At 45.1% G+C, this 15,198-nt stretch overlaps 1 protein-coding gene across 1 annotated transcript in view; it reads right to left on the reverse strand.

Annotated features, from left to right (window-relative positions):
* The window catches only part of DNER (delta/notch like EGF repeat containing), a 252,031-nt gene that overhangs the window by 48,357 nt on the left and 188,476 nt on the right, over positions 1-15,198 (reverse strand). The window contains exon 8 of the mRNA XM_053919153.1: positions 6,493-6,717. Coding sequence (XP_053775128.1) covers positions 6,493-6,717 — 225 coding nt within the window. The remainder of the gene's footprint in view (positions 1-6,492; positions 6,718-15,198) is intronic.

Below are 15,198 nucleotides of genomic sequence, written 5' to 3' on the forward strand. Positions count from 1 at the left end.
ACACTCTCCCCAATGTTCCCCTTTCTTCTTATATTCTCATCTGTATCTATGTTAACAGTTCTCTTGACTTTCTCTAGGACACATACACCAGGAACGCCATACTTATTTCCCTGGTTTCAGCCTCTGCTCTAGTCTCAAGTAACAGCTAGTTGGTTGGCGTGCTTGTACCAAAGTGTACAAGACTCCTCTTGCCCATTTCCCTGTTTCTCCGGGTTACCCAGGTTAAAGCCTTGCAATGCCTTTGACTCATCCTCACCTTTGTTCCCTACATTCAGCTGACAACCCAGCTCTGAGGACTCTGCCCCGCAAGCAGATGTTAGGACCGTCCTTAGTTCCCACTGCCAGAAATTCAAGCCTTTCCACTTCCACCTGCCTGAACCTCCTGACTGACCTCCTGTCTTAGCATTTTTCTTGACTGTAATATCTAATTCTATCAGAATAATCTTTCTAAGACATACCATAATGTTCACATAAACCACTAATGCAAAATGTTGCCGTCTTCATTTCCCAAACTCCCTACCACCCAGATTCTCCCCAGTCTGCCCCAATGAGCTTTTTCTGCCTTACTACCCACTACTGCACCCAGTGCCTCTTATCCTGCAGCCAACTGGACCTCCTGTTCCCTGAGCTTCCCCCCAACCCTACCCCCACCTAGGACTTTCCTTCCACAGTGCCCTTCCCCATGCATAAATCTAAACAGTGTTTCAGGATTGGACTCGTGGGAAACTCTGAGTGAACTATTATTGTTATTATGAAAATTCAATCAATTGGGACCCTCAATACTTTGAGCATTTTAATCAGCTAAGTCCTGTCAATGTTCTCCCACCAAAGGCCACCACGGACACACCTCTTGTTGAACAAGCTGGGTTTATTACTCGTTGTAGTAGGGAGTAAGGGAGGTGAGAGGGACTAAGGGAGGTGAGTAGGGAGTAAGAGAGGTGAGAGGGAGTAAGGGAGGTGAGTAGGGAGTAAGCTGGGAGAACACACACCTTGGGGAACCCCAGGATGTCTCTGGAAGAAGGTATTAGATCAGACTTGCTGTAGGATTTGAACTCTGGTTGGGTACTTTAGAGAGGATTCATTCCAGAGTGGACGCCATCAGAAAGCAGGGCATTTATACACTTAGGTACCTCAATAAATCTCAGCTACAGGAGAGGGCAGGCAGAGGGAGGCTGAAGCTGTAATTGGTGAAGATGCAGCTGGCCTTCACTTTATCTGTGGGAAAAGGACATGTTTGATGTTTTGCGGGTTGGACAGTGACCATGTTTTTATCTGTATTTAGAATTATGAAATGGTCTTGTCTGCCTCACTTTATCATGGCCTATGAGTGACCATGTCTGGTGTCAATGTTCTGTGTGATTGTTTACATCCTTATGTCCAAGAGGAGACAGCACAGTGGTGAGCCCGTAACTAACAACCCCACAGTCTACCTGTAAAACGTCCAATAAGCTCCCAGATGTCAGGGGCTGCTCTTCCCTTTAACAATTCTTATGGTCATCAGATGTCAATGTGGAGACTCAAACTTTTTCTGAGCTAGGGTACAGATTATGAAGAGCTGGGCAGCTGTGGTTAGGTAGACAGGATTCTATCTGGGATCCTGATGGAGGGCAGGTACAGTTCAGAATATAATAAAGGCAAGGCCAACATGGGCTCAGCATGGGGAAAGCAGACAACACATTCTACAGGAGCCACAACTCTCGAGAATAATGTGACGTGCAAACGAGGACCCTCCTAGAGCATGGTAAATGCAAGAATTGTCTCCGTCCTAGTAAGCCTGGAGAAGTTTTCTGGTTAATAAAAGATGAGAATTATCCACCGTACTTATCCAAGAATGTAAATGCAATTACGCATTCATTAGAGAGCTAACGGTCTTCATATCTTGCAGGTGTACTTTTTTCTTTGTATCTGATGAGTTGCTATTAAAATCCTGACCATTAAGTCTTATCTTAGATTCTACTTCCAGCAGACACTATAAGAGTGCTGATATTGCCAAGTCCAAGTTTAACAGAAGGGAGCAATGCCAGCTGTGTCTTCCAGACCACACAGACCAGAAATGTAGCCCACATGCAGAGTATATGCAAAAAAAGAAAAAAGAAAGAAAAAACAGTATCCGAAATTCTTAAAAGTATAATTTTCCTTTTTAAGAAATTTCATTTGGAAAAAATGTAAACTTTTCTTCTTTTATAGCCCGGATGATCTACTGAGTTACTAGCCCTGTGGTGGAAAAGAATCCTCATAGACACGTGGCCAGCAACTTGCCGCGGGTCTAGTCTGGGATAATTTATGAGCATCTAAGGTTCTTCATGAAAATAAAAACTGATATTTATATTTCCACATAAAACACCCTCTAATGCCTTATACTTCACATTCCTGCAATAGTGACGTCAGGCACATTCTGTAAAGGCAGAGTTAATTCAATTCAACAAACAAGGTTAGAGTAGTAAGTCAAGTGCAATAGGCAGGGAGGGACCAAGACCGGTGAACTCAGGCAAATCATCTCCCTTTTTACAGGGACTCCTTCCAGCATAGGTCATCGTCCAACTGGCATCTCCAAATGCCACCGTTGTTCCAAGAACCCAGGAAACACATGGATGGCTGTCACCTGCGCGGGTGATGTCATGCCTGTGGGTGGCTCCCTACTGTGGTACCACCACCTCCCGCAATGTCTGCGGGCCTCTGGGTTCTCACATTCTCCCGTCTTCAAGAGATTTCAATTTGCATTTTTTTAGAGTACACGTGGTCTACAGCCGAACAGTGTCACTGAGAGATAATATGCCAGTGACTACTCAGTGCTGACATTTTATTATTGGATATTAAAATCCCATCCGAAATCCCCAGCCTGATGAGCTACAAATGAGGTTTGAAAATACAGCACCTGGCAAACCTGATCTGCAGTCATTCCAATGGCATTTTGTCAGCTGGGAACTCGTTACCAACCTGACGTGATTTCAATCTGTGGCCTTTTTATGAAGTGGGATCTGTGTGCTGTCTACGAAGATGATCAAGCTTGGCCACATTTAGCAAGACCCCCAATTTAACCTATTCTCGCGAGAGTCTTCTGTTATGCAAACTAGTGCTAAAGCAATTGCCTGCTCCAAAAGATGAAGACTATAAATTTCACATTCAGAGAATTGTCATTTTCACGTCTTAAAACATAAATTCTTGCCAGTGTTAACATATCTTTTTTATTTTGCACAATGTCACCTGATGATCAGAGGAAGCCACCCCTCTGGAAGGAATTCTATCTCCCAAGTTCACCGAGAGGGTTCTGATTCCAAGGCTGTACGGCAGAGACTACCTAATAGATGAAGGTGTCAGGAAATGGAATACGGGCTTCTCCTGGCTTTTCAAGGCTTTCGAGGCTGGGCATGGGCTACAGATGCCCCAAATGCACATGAATGAAGTCTGAGCAGAGAAGAGCAGGAGGGAAAAGTGGAACTCAACAAGAGATATGCTCCCCACTCTACGGCTTGAGGAGAAATCTCCATGGGTGGAAAGAAAGGGGAACAGCTGTTCCTACTCCATGCCCAAAAGCATGCTCCTCGCTCTCACACACCACAGAAGAAAGAATGTGGTCAACAACTTGTCCCAGGCTAGTTTGTGACTCCAACTGTAATCAAACTGACAGGCATCTAAGATGTTATTCATGAGAACAAAAACTGAGGCCCTGAGATATCCTGGTAATTTCCTATGGAGACAGCTGGTAAGTGGGGATCTCCTAAGCAGGTCCCTTCTAACACCCTCAGCTCCTTCTCCCAGTGGTTAAAGAGAAACACTAGCAGAATATTTCCCATTTAGGACCAAGGAAGCCCCCTTCCACAGGTGGAAAAGTCTCTTTGACATTATTATTCAGCAACATCTTAATACTATTAAAAGTATATCAAGCAACATTTATCTTTAAATAACTGCATTCCATTTAAAGCTTTAAAAATAAGCCAAATAGCCCTAGCTGGTGTGGCTTAGTGGACTGAGTGCCAGCCTGCAAACCAAAGGGTTGCCAATTCTATTCCCATTTGGGGCACATGCCTGGGTTGCAGGCCAGGTTCCCAGTAGGGAACACGGGAGAGGCAACCACACATTGATGTTTCCCTCCTTCTCTTTCTCCCTCTTTTCCCCTCTCTCTAAAAATAAGTAAATAAAATCTTTAAAATATATAAACCAACTAAATAATAAAGAGGAGAAGGAGACAAGAAAGCAAAGCTGCCTTCCAGTCTTGCAACATTTGATTATTTTTCAGTGGGGTTTCGCTGAAGAAAGCCGCGGGCCTGCAAGTGGGGACTGAAGTGCGGAGGAGGTTCCCGGCAGAAGGATCTGAAGCACATCGCTGCTGCTGAGGGAGCTCCCCCGTGCCGTGACGGCCCATGGAGTCCTGGGGCAGCGTTCTTGCGAGAGATGGCATGAATGAGACTTGGTTGTCCCAGCACAACCGCAGCTTCTTGGGTCTGCAAACTGAGTGGCCTCAGGCCTCCAGGTCCCCAACAGCAAAGGGGCAGCAGCACGCGGCTCCTCCCTCCACGTGCCCAGCGCCAAGGCAGGTGAACTGTGTGGGGAAGCCACTCCCAACTCCACCATGGCTCTGACAGGAGGGGCCAGGTGTAACCCCCAAAAAGTCTCCTCATGTCATAGATAGAGGTGGAGAAACTTACCTCGGGACTTAAGAGAACCCCCAAAATGTTACTGGGATAGTTAATTTCCTGTGTTAACTTGGCCAAGCCACACTCCCAAATACGTGGTCAAACACTAATCTAGATGTTGCTGTGATGGTATTTTTTTCACATGTAAATCAGTAGACTTTGAGTAAAGTGACTACCCTCCAAAATGTGGGTGGGCCTCGTCTAGTCAGTTGAAAGCCTTAAGAACAAAGACAGGCTTCCTAAAGAAGGAATTCAGACACAAAAGTGTAACATAGGAACCCTGCCTGAGTTTCCAGCCTGCCAACTTGCACTACAGATCTTGAACTTGCCAGTTCTCATTGCATGAGACAATTCCTTAAATATAAATATATGTATATACACACACATATGTGCACATATACATACATATGTATATATACATATATATATTCCATAGTTTTCTAAACAATCATGAGATTGACTATATATGTACACACATACACACACACACATATAGTCAATCTCACGATTGTTTAGAAAACTATGGAATTAAAAGTCCAGATGTAAGAGGCTCTTCACACTCCTCAATACTTAGTTGTAGCTCCCATATTTCTCTCATTGGCTCATGAGTAGGAGGTGTGCCCCTGGAACAGTCTCTTGGGGCTGTGGATCCAGGACACCAGGCTGAGATCTGGGTTCATCCCCCTACTGGGTACATGGCCACAGGCACAGACTGAACCAGGCTACGAGGCATTTCACACCTTGGTGTAAATGTGGTTCAACCACATCTCCCTTGCAGGGGGTCACCGAAGCACCCAGCTCAAAACTTAGAAAGATTAACACTCATGAAGTGGTAGCTGGGCTATTATTGTGATACAAAAGTTACTACTGAAACATACTTCCTCCTACCCCCCAAGAGGGAGAGAGACACATACAAGGATTAAAAACTATAATGTTTTAAAGATCGGACAAGTGATATTGCAGGTGATGGCTGGAACTCATGGTAAGGAAAGCTGATGCAGGCCCAGAAGGAGAATTTGCAGGTGACATGGGGTGGCGAGGAGCAGGTGTCCATGGGGAGAATACTGCATGAGCAGAACCAGGAGTCAAGCAAGGCCAGGGAGTGGGCCATCGTGCCGATGGGTCAGGGACACCTGGGCGGAATCGTGCTGGGGAGCATTCTAAAGCCTGTGCAAGCCGGAGACGTGGGCAGAAAGGAGGCAGAGGAAAGAAGGAGTGGGTGTGCCCGTTTTCAGACCACACCAGGAGGTGGTGCAGACACAGGTTTTGACTAGTACCCACTCTGCCTTTGAAGTACCAAAACTCCCCCAATAAAAAATCAGTAAAACGCAGAAGACATTTGAAAAATAAGAGATGGAACTTTTGAACATTTACACAGGGGCATGCAGTTCCTATACCATCCTGTACCCAGAGCACAAATTTTAATAGGTGATACAGTTCTGAATGGATAGCATTCTGTTTTCCATGTGCACTGAAATAGAAAAACATATCCCATTAACCTAAGAGCACAGCATTAAAAGATAGGCAATACAATCAAAGCTGTGGAATGACCTGCAATAAATTGTTTAAAAAATAATTAAGCTGCTATATGACTGGGTCTGTTTCTAATTTTCTTCATTTTGCTTACTCGTATTTTCTTATTTTTCTACAATTATGAACTGCTCATAAAAAGGGGAAAGGGCATTTTTGAATCTCTGCCAAGAGGAAGCCTGAGGAAAAACGTGTGTCATAAATGAGTGGAGTCCCTTGCATTTACAGTAAACACATTCAGCAGGCCAACATTGGCTCAGATGTGGAAGAAAAAGAGAAGTCTTTGAGGATGGTGCACGAAGGATCTGGGGCAATGGCTGGTACCCACCTGGGTCACAGAGGCATTTGTAGCTGGTGCCCACGCTGCGGCAGGTGCCGTGGGCGCAGGGGCTGAGCGCGCAGAAGTCGACCAGCTGGGCACAGGCCGGGCCCGTGAAGCCGGCGCTGCAGCTGCAGCTGACACGCATCCCGTCTGCGTAGCAGGTCCCGTTGTTCTGGCACGGAGCGGAGGCGCACGGGTCCACCTTTTCTTCGCAGGCAGATCCGAGGTATCCTGCCAGGAAGCGCGGACGGAGAGGGCAGGTTACAATTAAACCATGTTTACACGGAATAACTAATAAGCTGGGTCTGAAGTTCTTTTTCTCGTAAATTGATTAGCCAATTAATCCATGAATAGTTGGCAGGTATGTACAAAGGCGGGTAAGGCAGGTTTTCCTAGTTTTGGTAAATAGGGGTTAAAATACTAAGTCCTGTGCTTCCAGGGTTTTTTTAAAAAATGTAAAATATATGACGGCTTAGAATCCCAGGTGGCAAACACAAGGCCCAAGGGCCGAATCTGGCCCTCCATCTTGTTCCTACCCGGCAGCAGCGCCGAGCTCCTTTCCCCTAGGTGAGGAGCAGTTACATTTACACAGTCCTAAAATTACATTTGGCCCTTTGAAGGCAACCGCGAGGCTGATGTGGCCCCTGGTGAGAATGAGTTTGACACGCCTGGAGATGTACAGGCATGCAGGGGCATGAACACATTTACATATGGATACATATGTATGTCTGTGTCAATGCATAGGCCAGAAAGATGCAAAAATTATATTAATGGTGATTATCTTCAGGACAGTAGGATTGGGGGTCAGTGGGGGGCTTTCACCTCTTATTTTATGCACATTGCTGGGGAAAGACATTCCTTACTTTGCTTATAAAGATATAATCCTAATTCTGAATTTAAAAAGTTAAGTCCACATAAAATAGCACACAACAAAACAATCTTTCCCCCATCCTTATTCTTTTGTCCCCCATTCCCTTCTCTAGAAGCAGCCACTGTTGGCAGTTCTGGGAGATACATATAGATACATGTATATATGTTTTAAAGTCGGTTATTGCAATAGATGCACTGTGGTATATGTATCCAGTAGAATGCTATTCGGCAATTAAAAGGAACTAAGTTCCGACACTTAACATGCACCAACTTCAAAAACTTATGCTGGGTGAAAGAAGCCAGTTATAAACCAACGCATATTATGTAACTGCATTTGTAAGAAATATCCAGAAAAGGCAAGTCTAAAGCTGTAGAAAGTAAACCCGTGTTTGCCCGGGGCTGGGGTAGGAAGCAGGGCTGACTGCACCGGCCTCGCCGAGTCTCCGGGGCTGACGGAGAGGTGCCAGGATTCCACCGCGGTGGTGCTCCCACACTCCATAGAGTTATCAAAGTGCCCTGACTGTACTCTCAGAATGAATGAAACTTATGATATGCAAAGCATACCTCAGTGAAGGTTTGAAATTTTTAAAATTTTAAATGTGTTTATTGTACAGGTGATTTCTATTTTGTGTGTCTTTCAGCATTTCTCCGTTTTAACAACATCACATACATAGGTGTGGGTCGGTAGGTCCATGTAGGCAGTTACAATGCTTTGGGGGAAATCTACTTTTCTGTTAAAATTTTCAGAGAAGTTTGAAAATTAAATGCAGATTATTCATATTTTAGAAATGAGTTAAATAATTTTACTCATATACAGTTTTTATTCCAATATTCTATTTCACTGTTCTAATCCACATTTAGGTTTATATTTATCCGTCTGCACACAGAACTAGCAATCCTGGCAGCTTTTGCAGTTATTGCTCACAACATAGTGAACATATCAAACAAAAATTGTTCTCAGACGTAACTGAAGCATCATCCAAAAATTGACACAATCAACTTGGTATTTTTCTGTACAGAAAAAGAAAATTCAAAAACTATCTAATGCTATTCAACATTTTATAAAGTTTCTAGTAGTTTTTAAATTTTAGAAATCATACTAAGAATGTACCACACAATCAGTTTTAATAACACTTGAATTCTCCAAAGAGTCCCCTTGCACGCTAGAGGGGAACATGCTTCAGTTCTCTCCGTCCTGAGATGTAATTCAGTTCAGCTGGAAAGGAGATACTTGCACATACCGTTATTACCACGTGACAAACTGAACAACAAAGGCAAGCCCTGGCCCTTGTAATCTACTACTGCCTCACCCTCAACACACGGCTGAAATTATTTTCTTCATAAAGTCTGGACCCAACGGCAATTGGGCGTGAATAACATTTCTGCCCACAGAATTGTGGGACCTTGGGGAAGTACTTAGCCTGATCTGTCTGTGCCTCCATCCAACGGGGATAGTAATGCCTACAACATATGGTTGTTGTGAAGCTTCAATGCAAAGTCCATAGCGAGCGTTTGGCACGGCGGCTGGCAAATAGTTAAGTGTTCGGTAAGAAGCAGCTAAATTATGTGACTCTCGGATTTCCAGAGCAGGGCGCAATGTGGACGGTGCTGTTACCCAGTTGCCGTAGAAAGTGCTGGAGGAGCTCCCCAGGGAGGCTATGAGTTCAGCTTTGACACTTGAGTTGAGGTGTTTTGGTGGCTCAGTGGTCAGTCAACTGTACAGTGGTCAGTGCTCAGGAGGGAGGACTAAACTGGAGGATGTGGACTGGGAGTCATATGCCCGTATGCAGGAACTGAATTCACAGGTTGAGATGCTAGCCCTTGACGCAAGGCAGCAGAGTGAGAAGGAAGTTCGAGGCTGCAACTCTGGACAGCTGTACCATTTGGGCGCAGGAGGAAGAAGAGGCAGCCCAGAGCATGTCTCACTGAGAGACCCCTTGTCTGCGGGCTGCAGTTCCCTGTGCATGTCCCTCCTGGAGCACCTGCCACACACCTTTGAGCACTGAAACCTGTCTCTGCCTTCCCTGAGACCAGGGAGCATGGCTTCTTTGTCTTTGCATCCCTGTTGGCCCGCTACAGAGCCTGGAACCTGGTTGGCATTTGACAAGAGACAGATGGGCCGGTAGACACTGGATGAATGGATAAGTTTTAAGAAAGATAGGAGGGAAACCAGGAGAGACGGGGGTGTCACTGAAAATGATGAAAGAGAAAATGTCCAAAAGGGAGTTGTCAAAAAAACATCACTGAACCCTGCCTAGAAGCCATGAGAACAAGCCCAGGCTACGCTGCTGGCAGATGTGAGACTGGGGGGAGCAAAGCCAGTCCAGCCGAGGCCATCCTAGAGCAGCCAGCCACCAACGGATCTGGCCATTGGCCAGCTGAGTCCCGCCCAAATTGCCAACCCACCCCCAAGGCTCTGGAGCTAAATAAATGGTGGTTACTTTAACTCCTCAGTGTTGGGGGTGTTTGCCATGCAGCAAAAGCTACGCATACAATGTAATAGGAAACGCAGGATTGCGTCCAAATGGGAATGTAGGACAAAGGGAGAATTTTGTTTTGCTTTGCTTCATGAAAAAGACGTTAAAGAGTAATTTATTATATACTGGAAGAAAATGTAAGAGGTGATTAGTAGATGTTTGTTGAATTGAATATCAAAAAGTTCACTGCTATTGAATCAGAAATCCTGCATTTTGTTATAATTAGCAATTATTACCCATTCAAGAAAATATAAGAATGCTAACAATATTTTATATTTTCAGAGAACCCTAGCATATCTCATATTAAACAATAACCTTTGAGGCCAAAAGTTTTTGTGAAAGAGAGTTTATTAAGCCACATGCTAACCAGAATAAGGACTAGGGCGTGGGGCAGGCAGTCTAAACCGCCAGCATCCGGACGGGCAGAGGGAGGAGACAAGCATGTCCACTGCCCTGGGGTGGATGGGCTCTTTGACACAATGAGTGTGGGGGAGGAAGATGTAAGTTATTTTGAAACAATGCACGCTGGCTGCAGATAAGGGAGACAGGAGAAGGTGAAGCAGGGCAACTTCTGGGATAGGTGTGTGGCCCAAGGAAGAAGTGTTTGCTGCTTTGGGACCATTCTGGAAAGTTCACTGGACTACTTAATCTATCCATAATAATCTCTTAAGGTCAGTGTTTTTGAAAATGCCTCTTGCATAAATGCAAACAAAATTAATTATGGTAGCAACGGCGAGAGGAATGGGCTCAGCCACATGCATAGACACATTCAAGCTCCGAAACACAAAGAGCTCGATGCAGACGCCCAAATGGAGCCCTGCGTTGTGGAGTGCTGGCATATACGTCGCAACAATAACAGCAGCAGTGTTTCTGAAAGGACTAGATGATTGATCAATTAACCATGCTGGGGGAATGGATAATGTGTGGTCCTAAACTGAAACGATATAGTTGAATTTGTAATCCCACTTGAAGGGTAGAAAATAAAAAATTATTTGATAATGTTAACCAAAAGGTACAGAGAGAATAACAAAGATAGTGATATTTCTTGTTTGGAATCGTTTATTTCAAGTTGTACAAACCTCATATGGTGGACACCGGGATATATTAAAAAGAGGACAAAATAGCTCCAGAGAGAAAACCAAACGCGTGGAAGGAATACCAGCAGCGGAGAGATTTAAAAATAGCTCATTGTGATAAGGGGAAGTTTAGAAAAGGATGAAATTAAAGGATTAAAATGGAAAGTAAAACAGAACTACAAAAGAAATCTCTAAGAAATGAGGGGCTGATGCAAAAAAAAAACCAAAAACACAACCCTGTAATTTACTTAGTTGACTGGTTGCTTTAAGTTTTGTATTTGAGCCAATATTTATATGAATATGCCTACTAAATGTGTATTCTGTAAGTAAAAAAGAAATCCACATCCTTGAGATATACACATTATGGAAATCAGATATTGAGGACCAGAAGGAAACATCTCTGGAAGATTTTAAATGACAAGACAGTGAAGTCACTCCGGGGAGAAAGCTGTCTAGATGCCAGAAGTTTCTGGAAGGTTGGTAAGGGGAAATATGGAATAAAGCAATAGGGGCATTTTGCTGACCCTGTAAAGACTTTATATAGAAGATTTGATACTCGCAGACACTTAAAACTGAACTCATGATTTCACTGTCTTGGCAAATAGTTCAAGTGTTCAGACCCTTGGAAATTGTACCTGGTTGTTTCCTCTCCCTTAACCCCCACATCTAACCAATCAGGGGAAACTGTTCATAAGATTCTATTTCCAAAATGCTTTGTGAACCCAAACGTTTTATATCATCTCCGATGCCACCACGCTGGCAAAGCCACGATTCTCTCTGCCCTTGTCTGTGATAGTGGTTCCCCTGGGGAGGGCTGCTGTTCTATGTTAGCCCTACAACCTACTTCCCAAATAGTGATGGAAATGAGTTCCTTAACATGGAAATGTTATCATCACTTCTAATTGCTCCTACAATGAAATCTGACCTCCTTCCATGGGCCTCAAGTCCTGCGGGCCCTGACTTATCTGGCCACTCTGCCCCTCTCTTTCTAGGAGCTGGCTCCACTGCCTTCCATTCAGTTCCCAGGAAGGACAAGCCATTCCCCACCTAGAGGCTCGAAACATCCCGCTGCCTGGGAGCTCCAGCTCCTCCCCGCTCACACACCTGGCTGCCCCTCACCTGTTAGTTCGCAGCTTGGGTGTCAGGCTTCCCTACCATCCCATTCTCGGTGCACATCCCTTGCTTGTTCTGCACCACGGTGCCCTGCTCACCACCTTCGGCACTCTCCTGGACTCGCAGTGACACAACCGTGTATTGGTTTACCATCCTATACCTGGTTCCCGCCCCCAACAAGACCACAGGCTTCCTGGAGGAGCAGCCAGATTGCTCCCTCTCACCCTTGACCCTCGGCACCCAGCAGAGTGGCCACACAGTAAAGATTTATGAAATAAGTGAACCGATGAATAAACGGACGGTGTCAGAGGACATTTTCTAATAGATTTATCACACAATGGGGCAGGTAGTAAAAGCACATTGATAAATTTGTCTTATGTTTTGAGAGTTACAATAAGGGAATACGGAAAAGATGACTACTAGTCACTAGCAATTGTGATTATAGATATATTAATGAATAATCCGTGAATCCAGACAAGGGCAGAAAATTTAGTTCATCTAAGTGCCTTGATGAGATGCAAAGGGAAGCAAAAGAAGGTAGACTCCTGACCCCAGAAAAGCTGATTCTTTAACAGTGAAGACCAGAAGGACAGATCTGCAATGATGAGAGAACAATTCGAGGCCACTCTTCTTTCCTGCAAACACTGATGGAATGACCCCAGCCTGTCGTGAGGCTGGGGGACCGCCCGGCTGTCAGCATGCCATCGGTGAGTGTGTATGGCACAGGCTCTGAGAGCGGCAGCGGTTCAAAGGAAGGATGGTTAGGGGGTGTGCCAGCCAGGAAAACCACATGGGAGAGCTGGGGTTTGCGCAGGGCCTCAAAGAAAGCCCGAGATTCGGCTGGGCAGACAAGGATGAGAAATGACGCTGGGACCAGAGAAGAGGTTTTGGCCAATGTTTATGGAAAACTTAATTGGGACCACATTTGTTCTGGTTCTAAGAAAGCAGACAGTTTTGCAAGATGAAGAGGAGAAGGGGGAATATCTAGGAAAAGCAATTACAAAACCATCAGAGGTAAAAGGCCCAAGATGATTACACTTAAAATGTGACTTTTAATGTTTAAGAAAATCCATTTGCGAAAATAAAAACCACTGTAAGGACTTTTTAGCAGAACAAAAAGACAAATTTAGGTCTAAGACAGGAAAATGAAAAATAACTAGGAAATAGTCAGAGGAATATTAAATCAACTTCTCCCGAGTTTAGACTAAATAGATAAAAGTCAAATGAGATAAAACTTAAAGTGAATGAATTACATGAGCAAAACTAATTGGTTACTAACAATGGAAATTTAGAGGTTTGGTCAGAAGGTTCTGCGTTTTCCTGTGGGCATTCATTTATCTAAACCATACTACATATAACCTATACTAATTGAGACCAACCATACACCATATTGTCTGCTTCGAGGAAAACAAATAGAAAGATAAGGAAACAGCTATCATATATCTTCTACTTTACATGCTCCTGAAGCAGGTACGGGGTAGAGGAGGAGGACTGTCTTAAATAATGTAGTCAGGGGGACCTGAATAACATGAGGTGCAGAGCAGTATTCAAGGCTTTGGGGAGGTTTCCAGCAAAGTGACCATCAGGAGCAAATGCCTCAAGGAGCATTGTGTTCTCAGGTGAATGGCGCCCCCTAGAGGACAATTCCCAAGACCTGCGGGAAGACCAGCAAGAGAGGTCAGTGGCTAGAAAGGGGGGAAATCAGCAGAGAATAGTAAGAAATGAGGTTGGAGGCCCTGGCTAGATAGCTCAGCTGGTTAGAGCATCATTCTGATGCACCAAGGTTGTGGGTTCAATCTTCGGTCAGGGAACATACAAGAATCAACCAATGAATGCATAAATAAGTGGAACAGCAAATTGGTGTTTCTCTCCACCCACCCCCCTTTCTCTCTCTCTCTAAAAAGATTTTTAAAATGAGGTTGGAGAGGTCCCCAGTGGGAAACCCCGTGAGGGCTGAGAGGCAGACAGTGAAAACACAGGGTCTGCATCGCAGAGGGTGGCTTTGGCCCCCAGGTGGACCACAGGCTGCGGGGTCAGGAGTGAATCAGAATGAGAAGCCAGGAGGCTGCCGTGGGGGTGCACACGGGACTGGAGCCTGGACGGACAAGAGGCTGGGATGCTTGGGCACGCCACCCAACCACCTCCTGACATGACCAACAAAAAATGTGTCCTGTCAGATACTCAGAGGACGGCCTTACCCATAAAAAAGACCTTGCTGTTTCAACTCGGTGTGAAAATTCCAAGTCTGGAGAAGCATTTCATATGGGAAGTGGAAGGGAGACACAGGTACCGGCTGCCTGAGATACATGACCCAGCAATTCCGAGACGGGCGTGTCTTTTCCTTATCATGAAACTGCGGCTCAGAACGGTCACGTCCCTTGGAAACGGCAGAAGTGAAATTCAACACAGGTCTGTCCCTCCCCAGTGACTTAGGAATTTTGTGCCTCGGTTTCTTCATCTGCTCTTCTTAGAAACGACATTCATCTTCATGAAGTTTAAACAGGCCGACGTGTGGAAACACCCAGCGTGGCACAAACACTGAGACCACACTGGGAAGAGGCCTTTTGCCCTTTCTGGCGGAGGCCGAGACTTCCACTGGTGGTAACAACTTCCCAGGAACTTTCCTGGGCGGCTCCCTGTCATTAATCCCTGAGGAACTCAGTGTTCTCCAAGCACGGTGGTTCTCAACCCTGGCTGCGCACCGGAACCACCCGGAAAGCTTCACAAAGTTCGGTGCTTGGGTCCCACCTCCAGAGGGGCTCATTTTACTGGCCTGGAGTGTGTGGTCTGCCATCAGGATTTTTTAAGGAGAATATGCAGCTTTTCTTTACACAGTTTTTCCTCTACTAATAGCTACAGAGTTTTTCTTATGTGGTCCTGAGGAAGAGAAATGCATAAACTCTTACTAAATTTCACAATTGTCTTTATTCTCCCAACCAGCACAGAGTTATCTTTGTACCCAGTGTAATCACTATTTATTTACTACTTTGGGCCCCCAAATCCCATCGCCCTTCATTTTGACAACTAGGTACTGATTCTGCTCTGTGCACCAACGTGCAGCCCTTATGCTCTGCATGGAATTGACGTCAAAGGCGACCTTGCCTCTCAGGCCTGCCCGAAGCATTCCACTCCGTGGCCACAATGAGTGGTTCAGTGATGGCAAGTATCTCTGTTCA

Source organism: Desmodus rotundus, chromosome 2 (assembly GCF_022682495.2).
Source record: "Desmodus rotundus isolate HL8 chromosome 2, HLdesRot8A.1, whole genome shotgun sequence".
Classification (NCBI taxonomy): domain Eukaryota; kingdom Metazoa; phylum Chordata; class Mammalia; order Chiroptera; family Phyllostomidae; genus Desmodus; species Desmodus rotundus.